Source organism: Empidonax traillii, unplaced genomic scaffold, assembly GCF_003031625.1.
Source record: "Empidonax traillii isolate 1590-97213 ecotype Southwest subspecies unplaced genomic scaffold, ASM303162v1 scaffold159:size1039807, whole genome shotgun sequence".
Taxonomy (NCBI): Eukaryota; Metazoa; Chordata; class Aves; order Passeriformes; family Tyrannidae; genus Empidonax; species Empidonax traillii.
The window spans coordinates 582,480-601,104 of NW_020955352.1; the positions used below are offsets into that span (position 1 = coordinate 582,480).

Here is an 18,625-nt window from a genome sequence, read left to right on the forward strand (position 1 = left end):
CGCCATTGGTCAGCGTAGCTACGGTGGGTGGGGTCTCTCGGTGAGTGGCGGTTGTTCGGGAGTGGGCGGGGCCTGCTGTCGCGGGGGCTGCGTGTGTCGCGACCCACGCGCGCCTGTGGGGCGGCGGTGCCGTGGGAGCCATGGCGGGCTGGGGGTCGTTCTACCGGGGTGAGGGCGCCGAGGACGAGGAGGAGGAGGAGCAGCAGCAGCAGGAGGAGGGGGCTGAGGCAGTCGGTAAGGGACCCCCACCCGCTCACGGAGGGCAGCCGGGGGCCTGCCCTCGGGGGTCCGCGGGTGGAGGGGGTCGCTGCTAAAACTGTTTTCCCCCGTTCTGTAGCGGACCATAGGTTCGCGGGCCGGGACAGCCTCATCTTCTTGGTGGATGCCTCCAAGGCCATGTTTGAATCCGACGGGGACGCAGAGACTCCCTTCGACATGACCATGCAGGTAAGCTTCGATGAGCTGCTACTTGGCAAAGACAGAACTTTCGCACCCTTTACTGCAAGTTACTTTTTTCATATTTTGCCGTGTGTACGTTTTTTTTTTTTTTAGTGCATCCGGAATGTGTATACCAGCAAAATTATCAGTAGTGACAGGGACCTGTTAAGTGTCGTGTTCTATGGTACAGAAAAGAACAAGAACTCAGCAGATTTCAAGCACGTCTATGTTCTTCAGGAGCTGGACAATCCAGGTAACGTGATATGAAGGTGTGTAAAGGTGGTGTAAGGAAATCTGTGTAGCGGTAGCATTGTCGGTAACTGATCTCTTTAAAATCAGAGTTACTGGACAAGTAAGTTCTTGTTACTGAAATTTGTTGGCGACAGTGGAGTTAGATTTAGAAATTTGTGTAAATCTTAGAAACTTTGTGAGAGTTTAGATTTTTCTCTTGTAGTTGGTTCAGATCCTTTTTCTGTGTCTTCTTTTTTAACATGGTGTTCACTTGCTGTCTGCTAAACCTAGGAGGATCTCAAGAGAACTCATAAAAGCCAGTCACGTGTTTACTGCACTTCAGAAAAGTGCATGTCCATGCTAAGGCACATGGATTCCAGTTGGTGATGAGTAACACAGAATGGCTGAGATTGGATGGGATTTCCAACCCTCCTGCCCCACAGGGTCAGCTAGAACAGGTTGTCCAACGTGCTGACCTGTTTGGGGTGTTCCATCTCTTGTTTTCATAAGTTCTGCAATTCTCAAATTTTACTCTTTCATTTTCTTAGAATGACATAGCATATGCTTGATAACAAGTGCCAATTGCTGAATTGGAAAAGGCAGTAGGAGGAGTGCAGAGAAGCGCATGCTAGTGGTGACAGATTCTCTTGATGGTGGAGTCTTGTGGGGGGATTTTGTCTACCACTTTTAATAGCAGCCTTTATCTCTGAGGAGGTTTAATTTAATTGTCTTAATTATGGGGTGCAGGTTTAATGACACAGGGGCAGGAAACTGCCTTATGCTTCTTGTTCATCCTTTTTCCTCCTCCTTCCCTGCTTGTTCTTTTCCCACTCTCAGAAGCAGTAGTCTCACCATGCTGATAAAAACAGCACAGGTGAAAGGTGGGTGCTGTCAAAAAGGAAGAGAATTGTATATTTCCTGCCCCTGGAGAGCAGTGTGCTCTGGAGAAGGAAGAAATACTAGAATTAGTTATTACATAATTATGAACACTTATACTAATAATTAAAGGGCAGCTGAGGAGATGAAAATAAATTGTAAAGAGAGGGAAAGACATTTTCAGATGAGGTTTCAGAAGTGCTATAGAGTTTAAGTGAATGACAAAGGTTTGCAAAATGCAGTAGCTCCCTTTGTAACATAATGGGAGAAAACAGAGAATGTTCTGTTAGGCAGGTGGGAAAAGGAGTCGTTGGGCTGGAGTAATCCTCAGAGCTGTAACAAGGCCTAAATATTGCTGTGCCCCTGTGGTGAGCTATGGGCTGTGTCTGACCTGTGTGTAGATTCTCTCTGACATGAGAGGCAAGGAAGGAGAAGTGCTCCGCCTTCCCAGCATGCTGTGGAGATGCCGGATGTATTTCAGGCTCCTCTCCTTTCTCTGGTGGGGCAGCAGTCTGCTGTGCCTCCGCAGCTGGTGCTATTGCTGCCTTTCCTGCCGAACCCTTGTTCTTTCAGTGTGAAGGGTTTGCAATACTTTGACCCCCGTCTGTTTCCCTTCCCAAAAGGAGGAGTCCACAATGGTATCAGGCCACTTTGTGTGGTCTTGGCCCTCGTAGGTGCTTTAAGTGGTAACCGGCTTGTGATACTGCAAATGTGAGGCAATGCTGAACAGTTTTCTCAGCCAGGTGTTACAGGGGCACTGCCACAGAGGTGTCAGGGTGTCAGTACTTGGACATTAGACACGAGGGACCCCAAGGTGCATGTTTAAAAGAACTCGTGATACGTCTTTCAGTATTTCTAATGCATGTGAGTGCTGTTCCCTCCTTAGGTGCAAAGCGTGTTCTAGAGCTGGACCAATACAGGGGAGATGAAGGACGAGCACTTTTCCGCGAGAGCTTTGGCCACAATGCTGACTATTCCCTGGGGGAAGCGCTCTGGGCCTGCTCCAATCTCTTCAGTGATGTCCGAGTGAGGCTGAGCCACAAAAGGATCATGCTCTTCACCAATGAGGATGACCCTCATGCCAATGACAGTGCTAAAGCCAAGCTGGCCAGGACCAGAGCTGGAGATCTGAGAGACACAGGTCGTTATTTTCCCCTTTAATTTTCAGGCAGTATAAACATGTTATATCCTCGCAGCAGATGTTAACTGCATTGCATGTTTGTGATGGAAAAAGAATGTAAAATCACCAGAACTGGGCAATCTTTCTGAAGCTGTATAAAAATTAGAAATCTGTTATCTCATCTGCTATCCAATAACTAGCACTTAATTTCTAGGATCTCTTCTTCTGCTTTGGTAGCATAAACTGGGACATGAGAGGGCTGAGAGAAGCAAACTTTTTGTTGTACCGTTTTCCAGGAAGGGAATAATAACACAAAGTTAACACAAAAGAAAAATTACTTTCATGGCTTCATTTTTAATTAGCTGAAGGACATCAACCTGAGCTCAGAGATTAGACATCAACTGCTTCATTAGTTCAACTGTGTAGCTGAGATAACCAGTGTTTTCGGAGTTCAGCAGATTTCCTGGATCTAGTAGCTGTGAGGCTTCCTTAATCCTGAGGCCTTATAACTAAAGGAAAGGGGATTTTCTGAACTCATTACTTACTTCAATGCTTGAGGTAAGATTATGTTTTATAGGAGCTTGTCAGAGCTGTCTCAGACACAATATGGTCGAGGTTCCTAATTAGGGAGGAATGATTTTCTGTGCTGCATTATTTTCACTGAAATTAAAGAATGTCTTCTGCCTTTTTCCCTAGAAAATTTTGCATGTGGTACAGATGACAATTTGGAGCTTATTCCTGCTTAAGTTATTTGGGTAGATAAAGAAATCTGAGAGTGCTGAGAAATGTGATAATGCAAGAAAAAAGCAGTTTCTGATCCTCCTCTTATCTTTGTTTCTAGGAATCATCCTAGACTTGATGCATTTGAAGAAGACGGGAGGGTTCGATATCTCTTTGTTCTACAGGGATATTATAAATGTAGCAGAGGATGAGGACCTTGGGATCCAGCCCAAGGAGTCAGAGAAACTGGAACATCTCATGAAGAAAGTACGAGCGAAGGAGACAAAGAAACGGGCTTTAGTCAGGTTTGTGCCTAGTTATGATACATCATTCTGAGGAGGCACCTGATGTTATTTTTAGACTGCGTCTCATCTCCCTCTTTTGGAGTGATTGGTCCTTAATGGCATCAGTGCTTACATTCCTCAGTCCTAATACCTTAAATCAAGATCGGTGTTTCTTCCATAGCTTACAAGGATATTTGTCCTTGGTGGATGAGAAGAGCAGAGAGTGAAGCGACGTCTCCTTTTTTCCTCTGTGTGGCATCTCCTTTATTGAGCTTGTAAAAAAATTACATCATTGCCAAATACTTACCTGAAAATCTGCAACATGGAAAATAGTTTATAGTGAAACCTGATTGAAATGAGGCTTTTCTTGCTAATGATAATTTTAAATAATTCCTCTGAACGTGACTAGTAGGTATTTTGGCCTATTATTGAATAATTATATGTGGTCGTTCTGTCTAGGCACTGTGGATTCATACAGCCTTGATATTTCTGATCTCCTACTGAAAGATTAGAGATACTTACGGAGGATTAAAGGGATCTCGGCAAAGTAGACAGAAAGTATTTTTGGAGCCACATACTCCGTAACAGTTGTTTTTTAATGAGTGATTTCACAAGCATGATGTGGAAGCACAGTAAGGGAATGAACTTCAAGGCCTAGTGTTTTTTTTTTTTTTATAAATATTTAAAAAGTCCCAAACTGAGTTCCTGCCATTGCCATTCTTCTCCTGCTGACAGCTTTATTTTGCTTTTCTGAGAATGTTCCCGAAGTTTTCAAATAACTGGGGAGGAAGAATCTTGTACTGGTGATACCTTTTGGAAGAGGGAAAGTAACATGCATAGTAATTCACTGTTCTGCTCTCAGAACTTGAAGATGACCTGTAATTTAACCCTTTATTTCTGATTTTTTCTCTGACTTCTGGTTAATTTTTTTTTTTTTGAATCATAGTATTGTTTGTCTTCATGGGATTCTTTTGGGGACTTCTGCATTTTGCTGAACAGCTGTGGGAGTTCAGAGTTCATGTTACGTTAAGCACAAGTGGGGTACCCAAATGTGAACTTACCCTGTGCTCTGCTTGAGCATAGCTGCCCTTCTGAGTGAAGAAAAGGTAAAAGAAATGTGGTAAATTTTTTGTGTTTAGATGATTTTTATGACCAGAAGTGATGACATTGCAAGAATATTTTTATCCAGGTGAGATTATGACTTAGGTGATAGTATGTTTCCAAGGACAGATGTGATTTTGGGGTAGGAGAACAGGAGGAAGTCAGAGAAAATAAGTTATCTGTGGAGGTGACTTTCTTTTGCAATAATGTCTCACGTCTGTATTTGCTTTTTACACAGGTTAAATCTGTATCTGAGCAATGATGTGGCGCTTTCTGTTGCTGTTTACAACCTTATTCAAAAAGCTTATAAGCCATATCCAGTGAAGCTTTATCGAGAAACTAATGAACCAGTTAAAACAAAAACGAGAACATTTAATGGAAAAACAGGCAGTTTGCTCCTGCCTAGCGACACAAAAAGGGCTCAGGTAATGAATTGAGTATGTACCTGTCCTTGTCTCTGGAATGTGTGTGGGAGATGCCTATTTTCTCGCTGCTTTTGTTTGTATTCCACTTTAAAGATGAGATGCAGAAATACTCGCGTCTGTATGCCCCTGGGGACAGCCTGGTCACGTTGTGAGCTCGCAGAGTAAGAGCGGGTTGTGTCTCTGGCCTGACTGTCAGTGGAAGGCATAGCTGCTGGTGAAAATGCACTCAGGAACTCAGGTTGTTTCTTTCTTGAGGCAGAACCAGGTTGTCAGAGCCTGACCTTATGTGACCCTGTGCGATCACTGCTGCTGTTATCTTTTGATTCATTAGGAACAGATTTTGTCCATTTTGTTAAACATTGAAGTGTGAATCACAGGGGGAGTTGAAGTGGTTTTCTGAACAAAAGGCATGTTACTTTTGGTGTTCTTTGTTACATTTTTCTTTACCTTCCTGCTTGATAGTTTGGCTGATGTAAATTGAATGTCATGTTCCGTTCAGGCACAGCATTATTTCAAAGCAGGTTATGCAGTTGCTGGGTATACTGTGACAAGTGCATTTTTTGTGTCCTTCCATGCTAAAAGCTCTTAAAGTTGTTGTCTTAAGATGAAATATTAAGTTTATTTATACCGGACATTAGTTTCTTGAAATAAAGTACAGGAGATAAACAGAAAGCTTTACATTAAGCCCTGATGTCTAATTTCAGCAGCTGGACTATAATACAGTTTTGATTTTGGATGTTGAGCAATGCTTTAGAAGTGTTGTTTGTCAGTCACTGTTTCTGACAGAAGTAGGCAGCTGACGTGCATCTGGCTGAAGCAAGTTTGGAGTTGGGCAGGACCTCTGAAAAGGTCTGGTCTAACCCAGCCCAGAGCAAGACTCACAGAAGCAGGTCAGGTTGTTCAGGGTTTGTTTGGGACAGCTCTGAAGAACATCAGAGATGAGATGTGACAACCTCTCTGTACCAGTGCTTACCCATTGTCTTAGAAAAGTGCATTTTGCTAATGTTCACATGGAATTTCCCTTGGGATAGTGATCACAGTCTGGGACTTGCCATTTTGGTGTGCACTAATGACAAGTTTACTCTGTCTTGTCCTATAATCCTCTTTTCAGTAGTGGAAGACAGCAATTGCATCCTCTTCCAACCCCGTCCCCTTCTCCCCCAATTTTCTTTATGCTGGCAGCACTATCATCTGCTTTTCCCTGGTGTAGACATATGGAAACCGACAGATTGTGCTGGAGAAAGAGGAAACAGAAGAATTAAAACGGTTTGATTCTCCGGGTTTGTTTCTGATTGGCTTCAAACCACTTTCAGTGCTAAAACAGCACCACCACATCAGGCCCTCTCAGTTCATGTATCCTGAGGAGTCCCTGGTGAGGGGTAAGTAAAGATGGTAAGAGAAGATTCACCACCTTGCATTAGGCTAATGAGCTGATTCATTGTGTGTTTGAATGGGGATCACTGAGTGTAAAAGCTTTGTCTAATTTAAAAACTTGCTTTTGTTAAGAAGAACTGAATTAACTGTTACTGCCCCTCTCAGCTGCAGTTATTTCTTGTTTTCTCCAGTAGCAGGAGAGCCAGTTTGGCTTCATGTTTCATCCATCATGACAAGCAGCTAAAGATGTAGTTCCACAACACCTGGTTTTGTCATTCATGAAAGTGGAGGATCCTAGTACCTGAAAAGGAGGCAAAGATGGTTTAAAAAAACCCAAAAAAACAAATGAAAAACAAACCCCAAACCAGTGAAAATAATTGCTGTTTTTAAGTCCATATCTGCCAGGACTGGAAACATGATACTCAGGAAGTACAGTTGAATTAACAGCACTTTAAACAGTAAAGAGAGAAGGAGGGGATATTTAGGACTGCTTGTTTTCCTCTTTTTATGTGTATACGTAAGTCGACTTATCTAAAAATCCCAAGCTGCAATAGTGAAGGAAAAATCTCTATCTCCTCAACCTACCAGTGGATTAAGAGGGCTGAGTTATGACCAGATGCTTTGCAGTGTCTGACTAAAGAAGAACTTTTATGTTAGCTTCTTCAGCTTCACAGTTTCCTGACTCAAACACCTTACTTATATGTCAGTCTTTTCCTGACCACCATATCCGTTAAAATACAAAGCAAATGTGTGCCTCAGGAGGAGTACTGAAGTCTGAATTCTTAGTATGTTACTTCTGGAAAAAGGTTTTATGATGCGTTGCTACTCTGATATCTCACCAAACAGAAAAAGACTGTGGACTCCTGTTTCCAAACTTCCGTGTATTTCATTGCTCAGATAGTGGTGATTTTGTTTCTTTCAGCAGAGCTCTCTCTGCTCCATCAGGAGAGACACACTGACATTGTCCATTCTGAGGGTTCTCCCTTCCAAAACTTGATTTTTACTTCTGAAGTATTGCGAGCATTTCAAAGAAGTCCCGGGTTTTGAACCTGGAAATTTTGAACCTGTAGTATCTAGGGTTTTATTCCTGAACAAAGGAGCAAAGTCTGTCAGTCTGACCAGTCTTCTCTTTACTTTGCAGGGAGTACAACGCTATTTAATGCCTTACTGATGAAATGCTTGGAGAGGGAGATGATGATGCTGTGCAGGTACACTGTTCGCCGGAACACTCCTCCTCGCTTTGTGGCCCTGGTTCCCCAGGAGGAAGAGGTGGATGAGCAGAGAGTGCAGATAGCCCCTCCAGGTATGGGAAGGGATGCCTCCTTTCCCTGCATGATTGGATGCAGTCAGCATAGTAGCATCCTGTATTAAGTGAAAATAATCTTAGCACCACTCCCCTTAAAACTGGGGAAAGGGCTTTCCAATATCCATTTTCTTCAGTTTTGTCACTGTAAGCATCTGATGTTGAATCTATTTTTAAAACCTCAGTTGCATCAGTGCTTGCTCAGGTATGACCCGGCTACAGTGTTTTCCCTGCCTCCTACCTCTTTTTAGCAGATTCGAGGAACTGACATAAAAATTAAAAGCCTTCTTTTCTCTTTGGTGACTAGGCAGAGTGTCTTTCCTTGAATTTTATTGTATCCTTGAATAGATTTTGAAGTATTAAATAAATAATCTTGCATACTGAGCCTCACACCTCATCAGCTGAGAGGGAAATGATTAGGGAGCAAAGGCAGACTCCTGCTTTTTTGTGTTTTCTCACCTCTTTAAGTGGAAAATCACCTTTTGGGAGAATGTAAAGTAGGAAAATAAATCTACTCGTGTACAAAGTGAAGCATTTCAGAATAACATGTGGACAATACATACTTTTCAAACAAGTCTTTTTCGAGCTCATATCTCGTAAGGTGGGCTAGTTTATCCACATAAAAAACAACTCACCAGGATCCAGTTCTTAGCTATGCATTTAGTTTGAATCTCTTTCACAAAGCCATTAGTGTGATGTTGGTTGTTGCGATTGGGATTGAGTGTCATGCTGTAGGTACTAGGAAGTATTATAGGTTGCTGTTGTTTACGACAAAAACAGCCAGCTAGTTTGGAGTCATCAGACTTAGGTAATAACCATCTTGGTCTTTCCCATAAATTATTGTTTTGAGGCTGGCCTTCTGTATAACTGTTCTCTTGCTCCTTCTCTTCTGTGTAGGTTTCCACATCATTTTTCTGCCATACGCAGATGACAAACGGAATGTTGATTTTACAGAAAATGTGCCAGCCAGTCAAGAGCAGGTGGACAAAATGAAGGAAATCATTCAAAAACTCCGGTTCAAATACAGGTGCATGGAGATAAATAATGTGTAGGGGGTGGCATGGGGAAGAAAGCACAACTGTTGATTGCTTTGTTGCACACGTTGTTCAGCTGTGGTGTCCATGAAATGAGATTTTGATGTATTTTGAGAGAAATTGCTTCTCATTGCATTAGTTTTGTCCAGACTTCATTCTTAATCATTCTAGATACCCAGGCACCATAATGCTTTATGTAGCACGTTCTGGAGTTCTTTATAGAATTGCTCTTGTTCTCTGGGCTGTTGTCATTTGTTGCAGAGGTATCACATTTTATTGTGGTTCTGCCACTCTACTGCAGATCAGACCTGGATCATTTAAATTAGAGCACTTTAGAAAGAATAGTTAGGCCATTTTTTCATCATAGCTGGGATAAATGCTGTGAAGTCCTTTATGGGAGAGTTTTTCCTAGGTATGTGGAAACCACCATAGCTGTTATTAAAGTGGAATGCCACTGTCTTCTTTTGCCTTATCCACATTTCTAACTCTCACCCAGCATTCTAGTGTGGTTGATTCATGACAGGATAGAGATTCAGCTGGTAAATGGAAAAGAGGAAAAGCAGTTCTGATGCGATGGATTGTTCTGTGGGAAAGAGGGCAGTTTTATTTTGCAGTAAGTTGGATGTAGATCTTAAGTGTTTTGTCTGGCTTCTTAGCAACACGAATTGACATTTTGGGGGATTCTTGACAGGACTGACAGCTTTGAGAACCCAGTTTTGCAGCAGCACTTCAGGAATCTGGAAGCTTTAGCACTGGATATGATGGAACCAGAACAAGCTGAGGATCTTACAAGTGAGAATTATTGGTGGATGCGAAGGGAGGTGGGAGACTCTTGACTTTGTTCTAAGTCACATATGTGCTACTACAAACCCAAATGTCTTCTAAAAAATATTTTAGAGTGTGTGGTTCCATGATGTAGAATTCTGGATGTGTCCATTCTGAAATACTGAAACCTTACTTTCTAATGCTGTCACTTTTAAGGTAGGGAAAAAATTGCTCTCTTTACCATCCAAAATGAAAATTGAATCACCTTTTTTCTGTGGTGACAAATGTTTTCTCTGAAATTCCTCTCTTCAAGATTCTCATTAATACTGTCTGATATATGGGCAGAATTAAGAGAATTATTCTGCTGGAGGCAATGCTGCCACCGTGTGGTTGTGAGAGTTTATTATGTAAGAATATCTGCTCCTGAAGGAGAATATTTTTTTAAATTATGTTATTCTCCTGAAATGGTCTAACAAACAATCTAGGTCCCTCTGCTAGCTATCTTACAAACACATGAGAGAAACAAGCTGTTCTGCCTCAAACTACTCGTAACCGTTGATAGTAACCTGTTGTATTTTAAAATTCTGAGACTAAACCTGGTAGCAGTGTAACCAGGGAGAAGACCTTCTATGTCACTTCTACCATGTAAGTTTTGTTCTGCATATATATATATCTATATCTATATATCTATATATATCTTGCAGGGAAGTGTGTGAGTCCATTACATATGTATAATCACAGAATAGGTCAGGTTGGAAGGGACCCACAGTGGGTCACCTGGCCCAGCCTCCCTACTCAAGCAGGGTCATCCTAGAGCACATGGCACAGAATCATGTCCAGACAGTTCTTGAATTTCTCAAGTGAGGAGACTCCACACCCTCTCTGGACAACCTGTTTTAGTGCACAGTCACCTGCACAGTAAAGCTCTTCCTCATGTTCAGGTGGAACTTCCTGTGTATCAATTTCTGCCCCTTGCCTTTTGTCCTGTTACTTGGCACCGTTGAGAAGAGCCTGGCTCCATGCACTTGACACCCTTTCTTCAAATAGTTAGACATTCATGAGGTCTCCTCTCAGTCATCTCTTCTTGAGGTTGAACAGGCCCAACTCTCTCAGCCTTTTCTCATAAGAGAGGTGCTCCAGTCCCTTCATCGTCTTTGTTGCCCTCTGCTAGACCTGCTCCAGAAGCTCTGTGCCTCTCTTGTACTGGGGAGCCAAGAACTGGACACAGCACTCCAGGTGTCCAAACTCTTCATATTACCAAGAACTATAAATTTCTCACTTGGGAATGTGGTAACACAGGTATTTGCATTTTGCATGCTTGCAAGACACTTGCAGACAAGTTATTTCAGAAGCACAACTGTGTCTGGCCATGGCCTTCTTTAGACTTTCCTGAGTTTTGAGAGAGCAAATCTTTATCTTTTGCCAGTGCCAAAGTATGAACAGATGAACCACCGGCTGGGCAACCTGGTGGAGGAGTTTAAGCAGCTGGTTTATCCCCCTGACTACAATCCTGAAGGGAAGGCTGTAAAGCGAAAACAAGGTAAATAATGGTGGTGCAGACACAAAGCATAGTGTCTGTATGCTATTTAGAAGCTTCTGGGTTTTCAGTTTGTTTCACAGTTTAAAGAAGCTGCTTGTGTAAGAATTCTCTTTACTGATCTCCACAAGGAAGTGAATTTATATCCAGTGTTGATTCTTAGAGAGTAGAGGATATTGTGGGTATCCAGTTGGAGAACTGCTGGAATGAGAAACTGCAGAGTGAAGTATAGGAAGGAATATGGGTAAATGACTGCAAATTTTGTATCGATAATTTTAGTAACTTTGTGTTTTATCATAGAGTAGTAAAATTATTCATACTTTCAGTTTGCATTGGTGAGGGAGCAGATTTTTATGCATGGGCAGTTCAGCAAGTCCAAGATGGGCATCTTTAGGGCTAAATGTGTAAGTAATGCTGAAGTACACGTGTAGTTTGGGAGTCCATGAAATTCTGCATAAAGTGGGAATGTCAGTTAGCTGAGTACCCTGTGGAATCATTGCATTCCACTGTATGGATGAGAATCCCTTAAAAGTTTCATTTGGATGGTGATCTTTCCAACAGAATACAAAGTGTCACATACTTACTATATGACTTACCTAGCGACACCTGTTTCTTAAAACAAAACGTGGAAACCTGTGAGTGTGTAGCTGTTAAAGTACTATGTGCTAACGGCCATTAACTGTGGTATGTATAAGAAATGGTGATGTCTTTCCATGAAGAAAGTTTTAAAAATATTTGTGATCTAAAATTTATCTTTCCAGCTTCTGATAACCAAACTGAGAAGAGGCCCAAGGTGGAAGTCTCAAAGGATGAGCTGCAGAGTCACGTGCAGAACGGCACTTTGGGCAAGCTCACTGTACCTGTTCTGAAGGATGCATGCAGGCTTTTGGGGCTGAAGGGTGGAAGCAAGAAGCAGGAACTCATGGATGCTTTAACTGAATACTTTAAGGAGCATTAAGCAGGAGCAGAAGGCCCTGCTTGACTTCTGTCTGCTTGTAATGTTGGTTATCTTATGTGGATGCTGTGTCTGTTTACTCTTGCTATGAAAGAGAAGGCAACTAAATGTTGCTGTATCTAGCAGCAGAGAAACTCTTTACTCATAGTTGTGAAACATCTCTGCAAAGTTGGATTCTGCTGACAGTAGCCAAAGGCAGAATTAAATTCCCTGTGAACTCAGGTCACCCACCGTACATGAACGGAGTTGTGCCTTCCTCATTTCTTAAGAAAAGTTATTTTGGACTTCTTACTTTGCAACACTGACTATACCATCTTTGAATCATAAAGACAGCAAAACTCTCTTCAGTGTAAGAAAACAGAATGATCTGTCTTAATGGCATCACGTGAATTCAAACCAGCAGGTCAAGTCTGTGTGCTAACAGAGGGTATAAATGTGGTGTATTACTCTTTTACTCTCCAAAACAGCCGGTCAGGTATCAGTAATCAAATTGGTGTTACAAAGAATACCAGCAGATCATAAAGGAAAAAAAGTCATTACTGGGAAACAGTAGCCAGTCCTTTGGGCAAAAAGCTAGCCCTTCACAAAGCTGCACAGCCAGGTCTTCCATTTTTAAATGCTAATAGCAGAAGCTGGTTTAACAAAGGAAAAAAAATACATTCCCTAGAAGGCTGCAAGAACTTATCCCAATTAAATGACTGAGATGGCATAGAGCTTTTCCACTTCTGTAGTGTGTATGAGTCAGACTATTGTGCAGGCTTCTGTACTTGAATCCACGCTTAACAGAATAGAATAGCTGTTATGTATTTTTACTTTTTTAATCATACTTGTGGAGACAGCAACTGCAGCTATGTTTCTACCCCTGCCACACCCCGCTTGTTTTGCAGTGCAAGATGACTAAAACCAATAAACTGTTGTTGCCCTTGCTCTCTTAAACTACTAATTATTTAGTGAAACTCTTAACTTTATACGGGATGCAAACATAAGATACCTGAGGTATCCATTTTGGTCTGCTTAGTGTTTTCAGTGTTCAGAGGTTCTTGTGTTTGGCACACAAACTGTTGGGCCATTTATTGAAGAGATAAGTCATATATTAAGGTCATGCTGGAGCTGTAGTGTGGCACGTCTTGGAGCCAGCTGTGACCCCCCCTCCTGGCACTGTGACTGTCCTAGCTGTGCCAGCACACTGCTCACTCCTACCTCCACAGCTCCTCGAGAGAGCAGTTAGCCCATGCTGAGCTCTGCAGTGCTGAAGCCATATAGTCTGTTATACTTTCAATCAGCTTGCATTATAGTAGTTATTTCTAATACAGATTTGTCTAAGCAATCAATTTATTTTGCCCTTCGGCAAAAAAGTTACTTTAAATGCTTGTTTTAGCAAGGCTTGAATTGAACGCAGTGAAATGGTGAGACTATCCTGTCTGTAATTCTGTGAATTTAATTCTGCAAATACCCTTATAAATTCCTATTCTGGCTTGCTAACCCCAAGGCACAGCACATCCCAGGCTTTGGATGATTGTGACATGTTTGTTCTAGGTTATTAGATCTTCTTCCTGACCTTTTTTTTCCTAATAGCAGGCTATCACATTAAGCAGAAGTTTAAAAGGGCTGATGATGGAAGGCTTCAGAGCAGAAAAAGAAACAGTTTTGCTTGCTCAAGAATCCTTTATTTCTGCTCCTTTTGTGCTTTGTCTTACATCAGCTGTCTTGGTACAATAGGGCAAATTCTTGGCAAAGCTGTGGTTCTAAATACAACTAGCTCAACAGTCAGCATCAGTAGAAGGGAACAGCAGCCTTTCTAAACTTCATACAATCGAAAGGGCTCTAAAAATACTTGTAGTAAGTTCACCTCTGCAAGGATTACTGTTATCAGCCATTTACAAAAACATACAGACATGATGTTTTCAGTATTTCATAAGCTGATCTCATCTGCTTAGGATGTACTTACTAAAGGTATGAAGTTAATGCCTCTGTGGAATCATTACAGAAAATTTATTTTCTCCTTATGCTGTTGTACCTATTGGTGCTTCCACACTGCTTTGGAATCCTGCAATAGGAACCAGGTTTGATATGGCCCATTCCAACACAGGGCCTAAGATGCTTCTGCTGAAAGCAGTAAGTGGATTTATTATACAGTATGCATCTAACTAAAGCCAGTTCAATAAAACTACCACTAATCCAGAATGCTGGTGGTGCTCCATGCCTTTCCAGAAGAGATGATCTAGCATTCTCTTCTTGACACATAGGTTGATTTATCTGAAAAATAAATTGCTGTCTTCTTCCTTGTCTATGACTTACAGGGTTCATCTTCAGTCTGTTGACCACAGTGCAGTAGCTAAAAACCATGACGTACTTTTTATAATTATCAGCCAGATGTAAGGTACTCATCAGCCACAACAGGCTGCTCTCTACCATGGATTTTGTACTTAACTTCTCTAGGAAGCCCAAGCTCAATGATAACAGTCCATGCAAAGAAAAGTGATGGAGTATGAATTACTCCACTGCAATAGCCTTTAGGCAACCTCTGAGCAGTTTAGCTGTACAAGTAGAAACATTCCAGTTAGTTCCAAATGCTTCACCAAGGGAATGACAATTATATTTAGCTTTGTCAGCATTTTTATTTTTTTTCTTAAAAAGTCAGTATTTAAAAATAACTGAGATAAGACATTTCCCCTTGTGCACTGCCATAAGATTTCCCCTCCCTGTACATCTCTTAGAGAAGTCTTGTGTCTGGTTTCAAGAACAAGGGCTGTGCTGTAAGTACCGATCTTGGCTCCATCTGCTGCTACACAGTAGCTGCTGCCCGCCTTACACACGGCCTACAGTGCCCTGTCACTTAAGGTGGGGAACCCACAACCCTTTTCCTCAGCAGCCAAAACTGTTCAGAAATACAGTTATTCACACCTGTTAGAGGCTGAAGCTTAGCAGAAATACTTCAATGCAGAGAAAGCTGATGGGTGGGATAAGAAGCCCTGAGCAGGCAGACAGGGAAATAAGGGGGGGGAGGGGGAGACTTTTTCTTTCTTTTTTTTTTAAACATAAAAGAGGAAATACAGTTGTACGATCACTTTCCAAGAAGTAATACAATGAGAATGAATGTGTTGGAGTGGAATAATAGAAAACTAGGGAGACGAGGCAGAAACACTAAGAATTAAGCCATTATTAAACAAAAATGTGGCATTTTGAAAGGAAACACTGATATCAAAACTGTCATCTCAACTGAAGCTAAACATTAATGTCCCCTAACTTCCACTTTCCTGTTCCGCACACATTTAAACTCATGGGCACTTAGACCAACAGTCTTTCTATGGCTTGCTGGACAGACTGGATCTGAGGCTTTAGCTGTGATCCCTCCTTGATGGTGATGGAGCAGGCGATGACAGGCCGGGAAACACCACACGCCCGGCCCAGGGCTTGCTTGGAGCGCACAAACACGTAAGGTACATTCTTGTCCTCACAGAGAAGAGGGAGGTGCAGGATGATCTCCAAGGGTTCTGCATCTGCTGCCATCACGATGAACTCCGCAATCCCTCTGTTCAGTGTTTTGGTGGCTGTAAAAGAAACTGAAGGGTCAGTCTAGGTCCTTCTTAAAAGCACTTCAAGAGATGCTGAAGTTGGTATCAGTAGGAAGGACAGCTCATGGTAGCAAGAGGACAGCCAAAGGAAAGTGGCAGCTATAGGGCCAAGGAAGGGGTTATTCACAGGGCTGCAGCTGGGGTGCTGTGCAGCACTGCCCTCAAGTGCAGTGGAGAGACTGACAAAGGAGCAAGGCCAGCCCGAGGCTGCTGATGGATACAGGGCTGGAGCCCACCATGAGGGGAGACTGACGGAGGGAGCTGAGTTGGTTTAGCCTGGAGAAAAAAGGGCTGAGGTGTGAGCAGGGACAGCATGGCTGCTGTCTTCTACTTCAGGGGGTTTGCAGACAAGACGAAGCCACGCTGTCCTTGTGAGCGCACAGGAAAAAGTACAAGTTGCAGACTGCGAATGTTGCCTCAGTGAGATTCCAGGGACATGGTAGAATTTTATATCCCCCATGCCATGAGAGATGTTTAAGCCATGGGACACGAGTCCTAAAGACTACTGAGTTTCTATCCTTAGTGACTGTGGTTTTCTTAAAAGCTTGCCCCAATCAACTGTAGAGAGCTACTCTCTGAGCAGGCTGCACTAGAGGTACCCTTTAAACGCAAATCGTTTTAGGATTCTGAACTGGCTAGATATCTGGTAATCCCAGGGTCACACCACTGAAGTATGCATCAAAGGACATGCACTGGGAACACAATTTGGGAATCTACCAGAACCGCATATAAATGTTGAAAAGATTACAACTTAATTCTGTCCCTGAATATTGCTTAAGCAAGCTTGAAGGAGGAGGAAGAAGACACACACTTGCAATAGCCAGATCAATATCGAATGAGTGGTTCACAGTTACAGAGAAAAGACAGTCTCTAGCCACAGTATCTCACAAAATCCTTGCAATGATTTCTAGCACACTTTGCAACACACAGGTCTCACCTTCATTGGCTCCCTTGCGTAGCTGCTTGTAGTTGCAGGATTGCTGCACAAGATCCAGCAGTGTTTTGGTGAGCTGTGCATCAGCCAGCGGGTAAGCTTTGGGATTCACTTCTGCCTCACTCTAGAGGAGGGAAGAAGTAATAAGTATTACAACAGGAGCAAAGGGGGCTTTGTTCTGAGCAGCACTGCACAGGCATCATATTCATCACATATACTGACTAGCAGAGTCACTTAACTGCTCCACATATATATAGCAGAAACCCCACTGCATTTTACTTCTACAAGAAGGATTCTTGTATCAAAGTAAAGGGGATAAGTAAGAAACACATCCCTCACATCAAAGTGAAGAGCATCTCTACTCACACATTTACACCCTACAAACCAGCAAGAGTGAATTTACAGGGCAGTCTTTAGGCGTTTGCTACCACAAAGACTACGTAAAAACGAAGCATTTCAGTGCACAAATTAACAAACCGACACAAATTTTAAAGAAATTCCCAGGAGAACACCTATCAGGTTTATTTCCGCAAATCAGATGTAGCTTCTAAACGTGACCATCAGTGGTGGGACGGAAGAGCAGCGAGGTCACAAGCGGTGTTCGCGGCCGGTGCTGGCAGAGCTGCGGCCCCCCCGGCCCCCGGCACGGCGCGGGGGTGACCCAGACGTCGAACCCCCCTGCCACCAGGTGCCCCCAGCCCCGCCGGGTCCCGCACCCCGCCAGCGACCGCACCACGCCCGGCCTCCACGTGCTGCCCGCCGCGCGGCCGGGGAGGTGGCGACCCTCCCCCCGGGCCCCCTGGAGGAAGAGGAGGAGAACAAGGCGGAGGAGAAGACAAGGAGATGAGAAGGAGAAGGAGGAAGAAGAGGAGGAGAAGGCGGAGGCCAGGCCCCGACGCCACTCACCATGGCCGCGGCGCGGTCGCTGCTGTGTGCCCGTGCGCTGCGAGGGAAGAGGCGGGACCGCTCCCGCCACCGCCGGAAGGGAGGCGGGCCCGGGGCGGCTCCGGCGCGGAGCCTCCACCCACCCGCGGCGGGGCGGGGCCGGGCAGCGGGGATGGCGGCTGGGGGCGCGGGACCCTGCGGCGGTCACGGGGGGCGCTGGGCGCTGCCTCTCCGCCCGCCGCTCTGCCTCGCCTGCGCCGTGGAGACCCTGGGCGACGGCAGCGCCTCGGTGGGCAGCCCCTGCCCCGTCGCCCTTTCCCCTGCGCGGCCGAGCCGCGGAGCGCCCCCTCAGCGGCCCCCGCCCCGCCGCCGGGGCTGCCGCCCTCCTGCGCTGCGCTTACGGCTGGGGCGCGGCCGGCGTGGCCCTGGGCCAGGCCTGTCACCTCAGCACCGGGCCCTGGTGGCCCTTTTCTCCCCTGGGGTTGTGGGAGCGGCGCGGGGCTGGTGCCCAAGGGCTTATGGGCTGCTGTCTTTGATCCGTAGCTGGTGCGCAAGAAGCATGTCCTGTCCCGTCTCCAGGATGCCCTGGCCTGGCAGGCGCTGCCAGTCGTCCAGCTGCTAGCACCAGATGAGAGGGTCTGCATGCATTTGATAGGAACACTCTTTGGTAAGAGCTCTGCTGAGCCCTAGTGCAGCAGCAGGGAGGAGGCAGTTACCTTTTGTTACAGATGTGAAACTTCTCCACATTTGAAGCCAAAAAAAAAAAACAAACAAAAACAAAAACAAAAAAGGTGAAAGAATACTGAGGTGCTTACCTCTTCATACTTTTACCATTCTGTTAGGTGTGTCATTACTCCCTGTGGAAATCTGCCCGTCACTGATTTAATGTAGATTAATTAATTTCTTCTTCTTCCCCAAGATGTAGGATTGGCATGTTCATAAAGTTCTTGCTTCCCAAAGTATCCAGACATATCTGTAAAATTTCCTTCTGGAGAACGGGGTGCTTGGCATATGACTTTTCCCTGAATGGTCTCCATTCTGGTCTCACTCCTCCGGGTTTTCTCATCT

The 18,625-nt window shown here is 44.0% G+C and overlaps 3 protein-coding genes across 4 annotated transcripts in view; 2 read left to right on the forward strand and 1 right to left on the reverse strand.

Annotated features, from left to right (window-relative positions):
• Positions 1–102: 102 nt before the first annotated feature.
• On the forward strand, positions 103–12,459 carry XRCC6 (X-ray repair cross complementing 6). The gene is made up of 12 exons (XM_027885018.1): positions 103–234; positions 338–447; positions 553–691; positions 2,432–2,686; positions 3,507–3,690; positions 5,009–5,195; positions 6,406–6,574; positions 7,711–7,872; positions 8,770–8,899; positions 9,598–9,698; positions 11,098–11,211; positions 11,970–12,459. The coding sequence occupies exons 1-12, from the start codon at positions 141–143 to the stop codon at positions 12,164–12,166; spliced, it is 1,842 nt and encodes a 613-aa protein (XP_027740819.1). The 5' UTR covers positions 103–140; the 3' UTR covers positions 12,167–12,459.
• Positions 12,460–13,808: 1,349 nt separating this feature from the next.
• Positions 13,809–17,694, reverse strand: SNU13 (small nuclear ribonucleoprotein 13). Its single transcript, XM_027885020.1, has 3 exons — positions 17,579–17,694; positions 16,676–16,796; positions 13,809–15,714 (listed from the first exon to the last, which is right to left on the reverse strand). Exons 1-3 carry the CDS (start codon positions 17,579–17,581, stop codon positions 15,452–15,454), a joined length of 387 nt encoding a protein of 128 aa, XP_027740821.1. The 5' UTR covers positions 17,582–17,694; the 3' UTR covers positions 13,809–15,451.
• Positions 17,695–17,721: 27 nt separating this feature from the next.
• MEI1 (meiotic double-stranded break formation protein 1) overlaps positions 17,722–18,625 on the forward strand; it is a 35,291-nt gene continuing 34,387 nt past the window's right edge. For both annotated transcript variants that reach the window (XM_027885016.1, XM_027885017.1), the window contains exons 1-2: positions 17,722–17,846; positions 18,101–18,224. In XM_027885016.1, the coding sequence (XP_027740817.1) occupies positions 17,730–17,846; positions 18,101–18,224 (241 nt within the window). In that variant the 5' untranslated portion in view covers positions 17,722–17,729. The remainder of the gene's footprint in view (positions 17,847–18,100; positions 18,225–18,625) is intronic.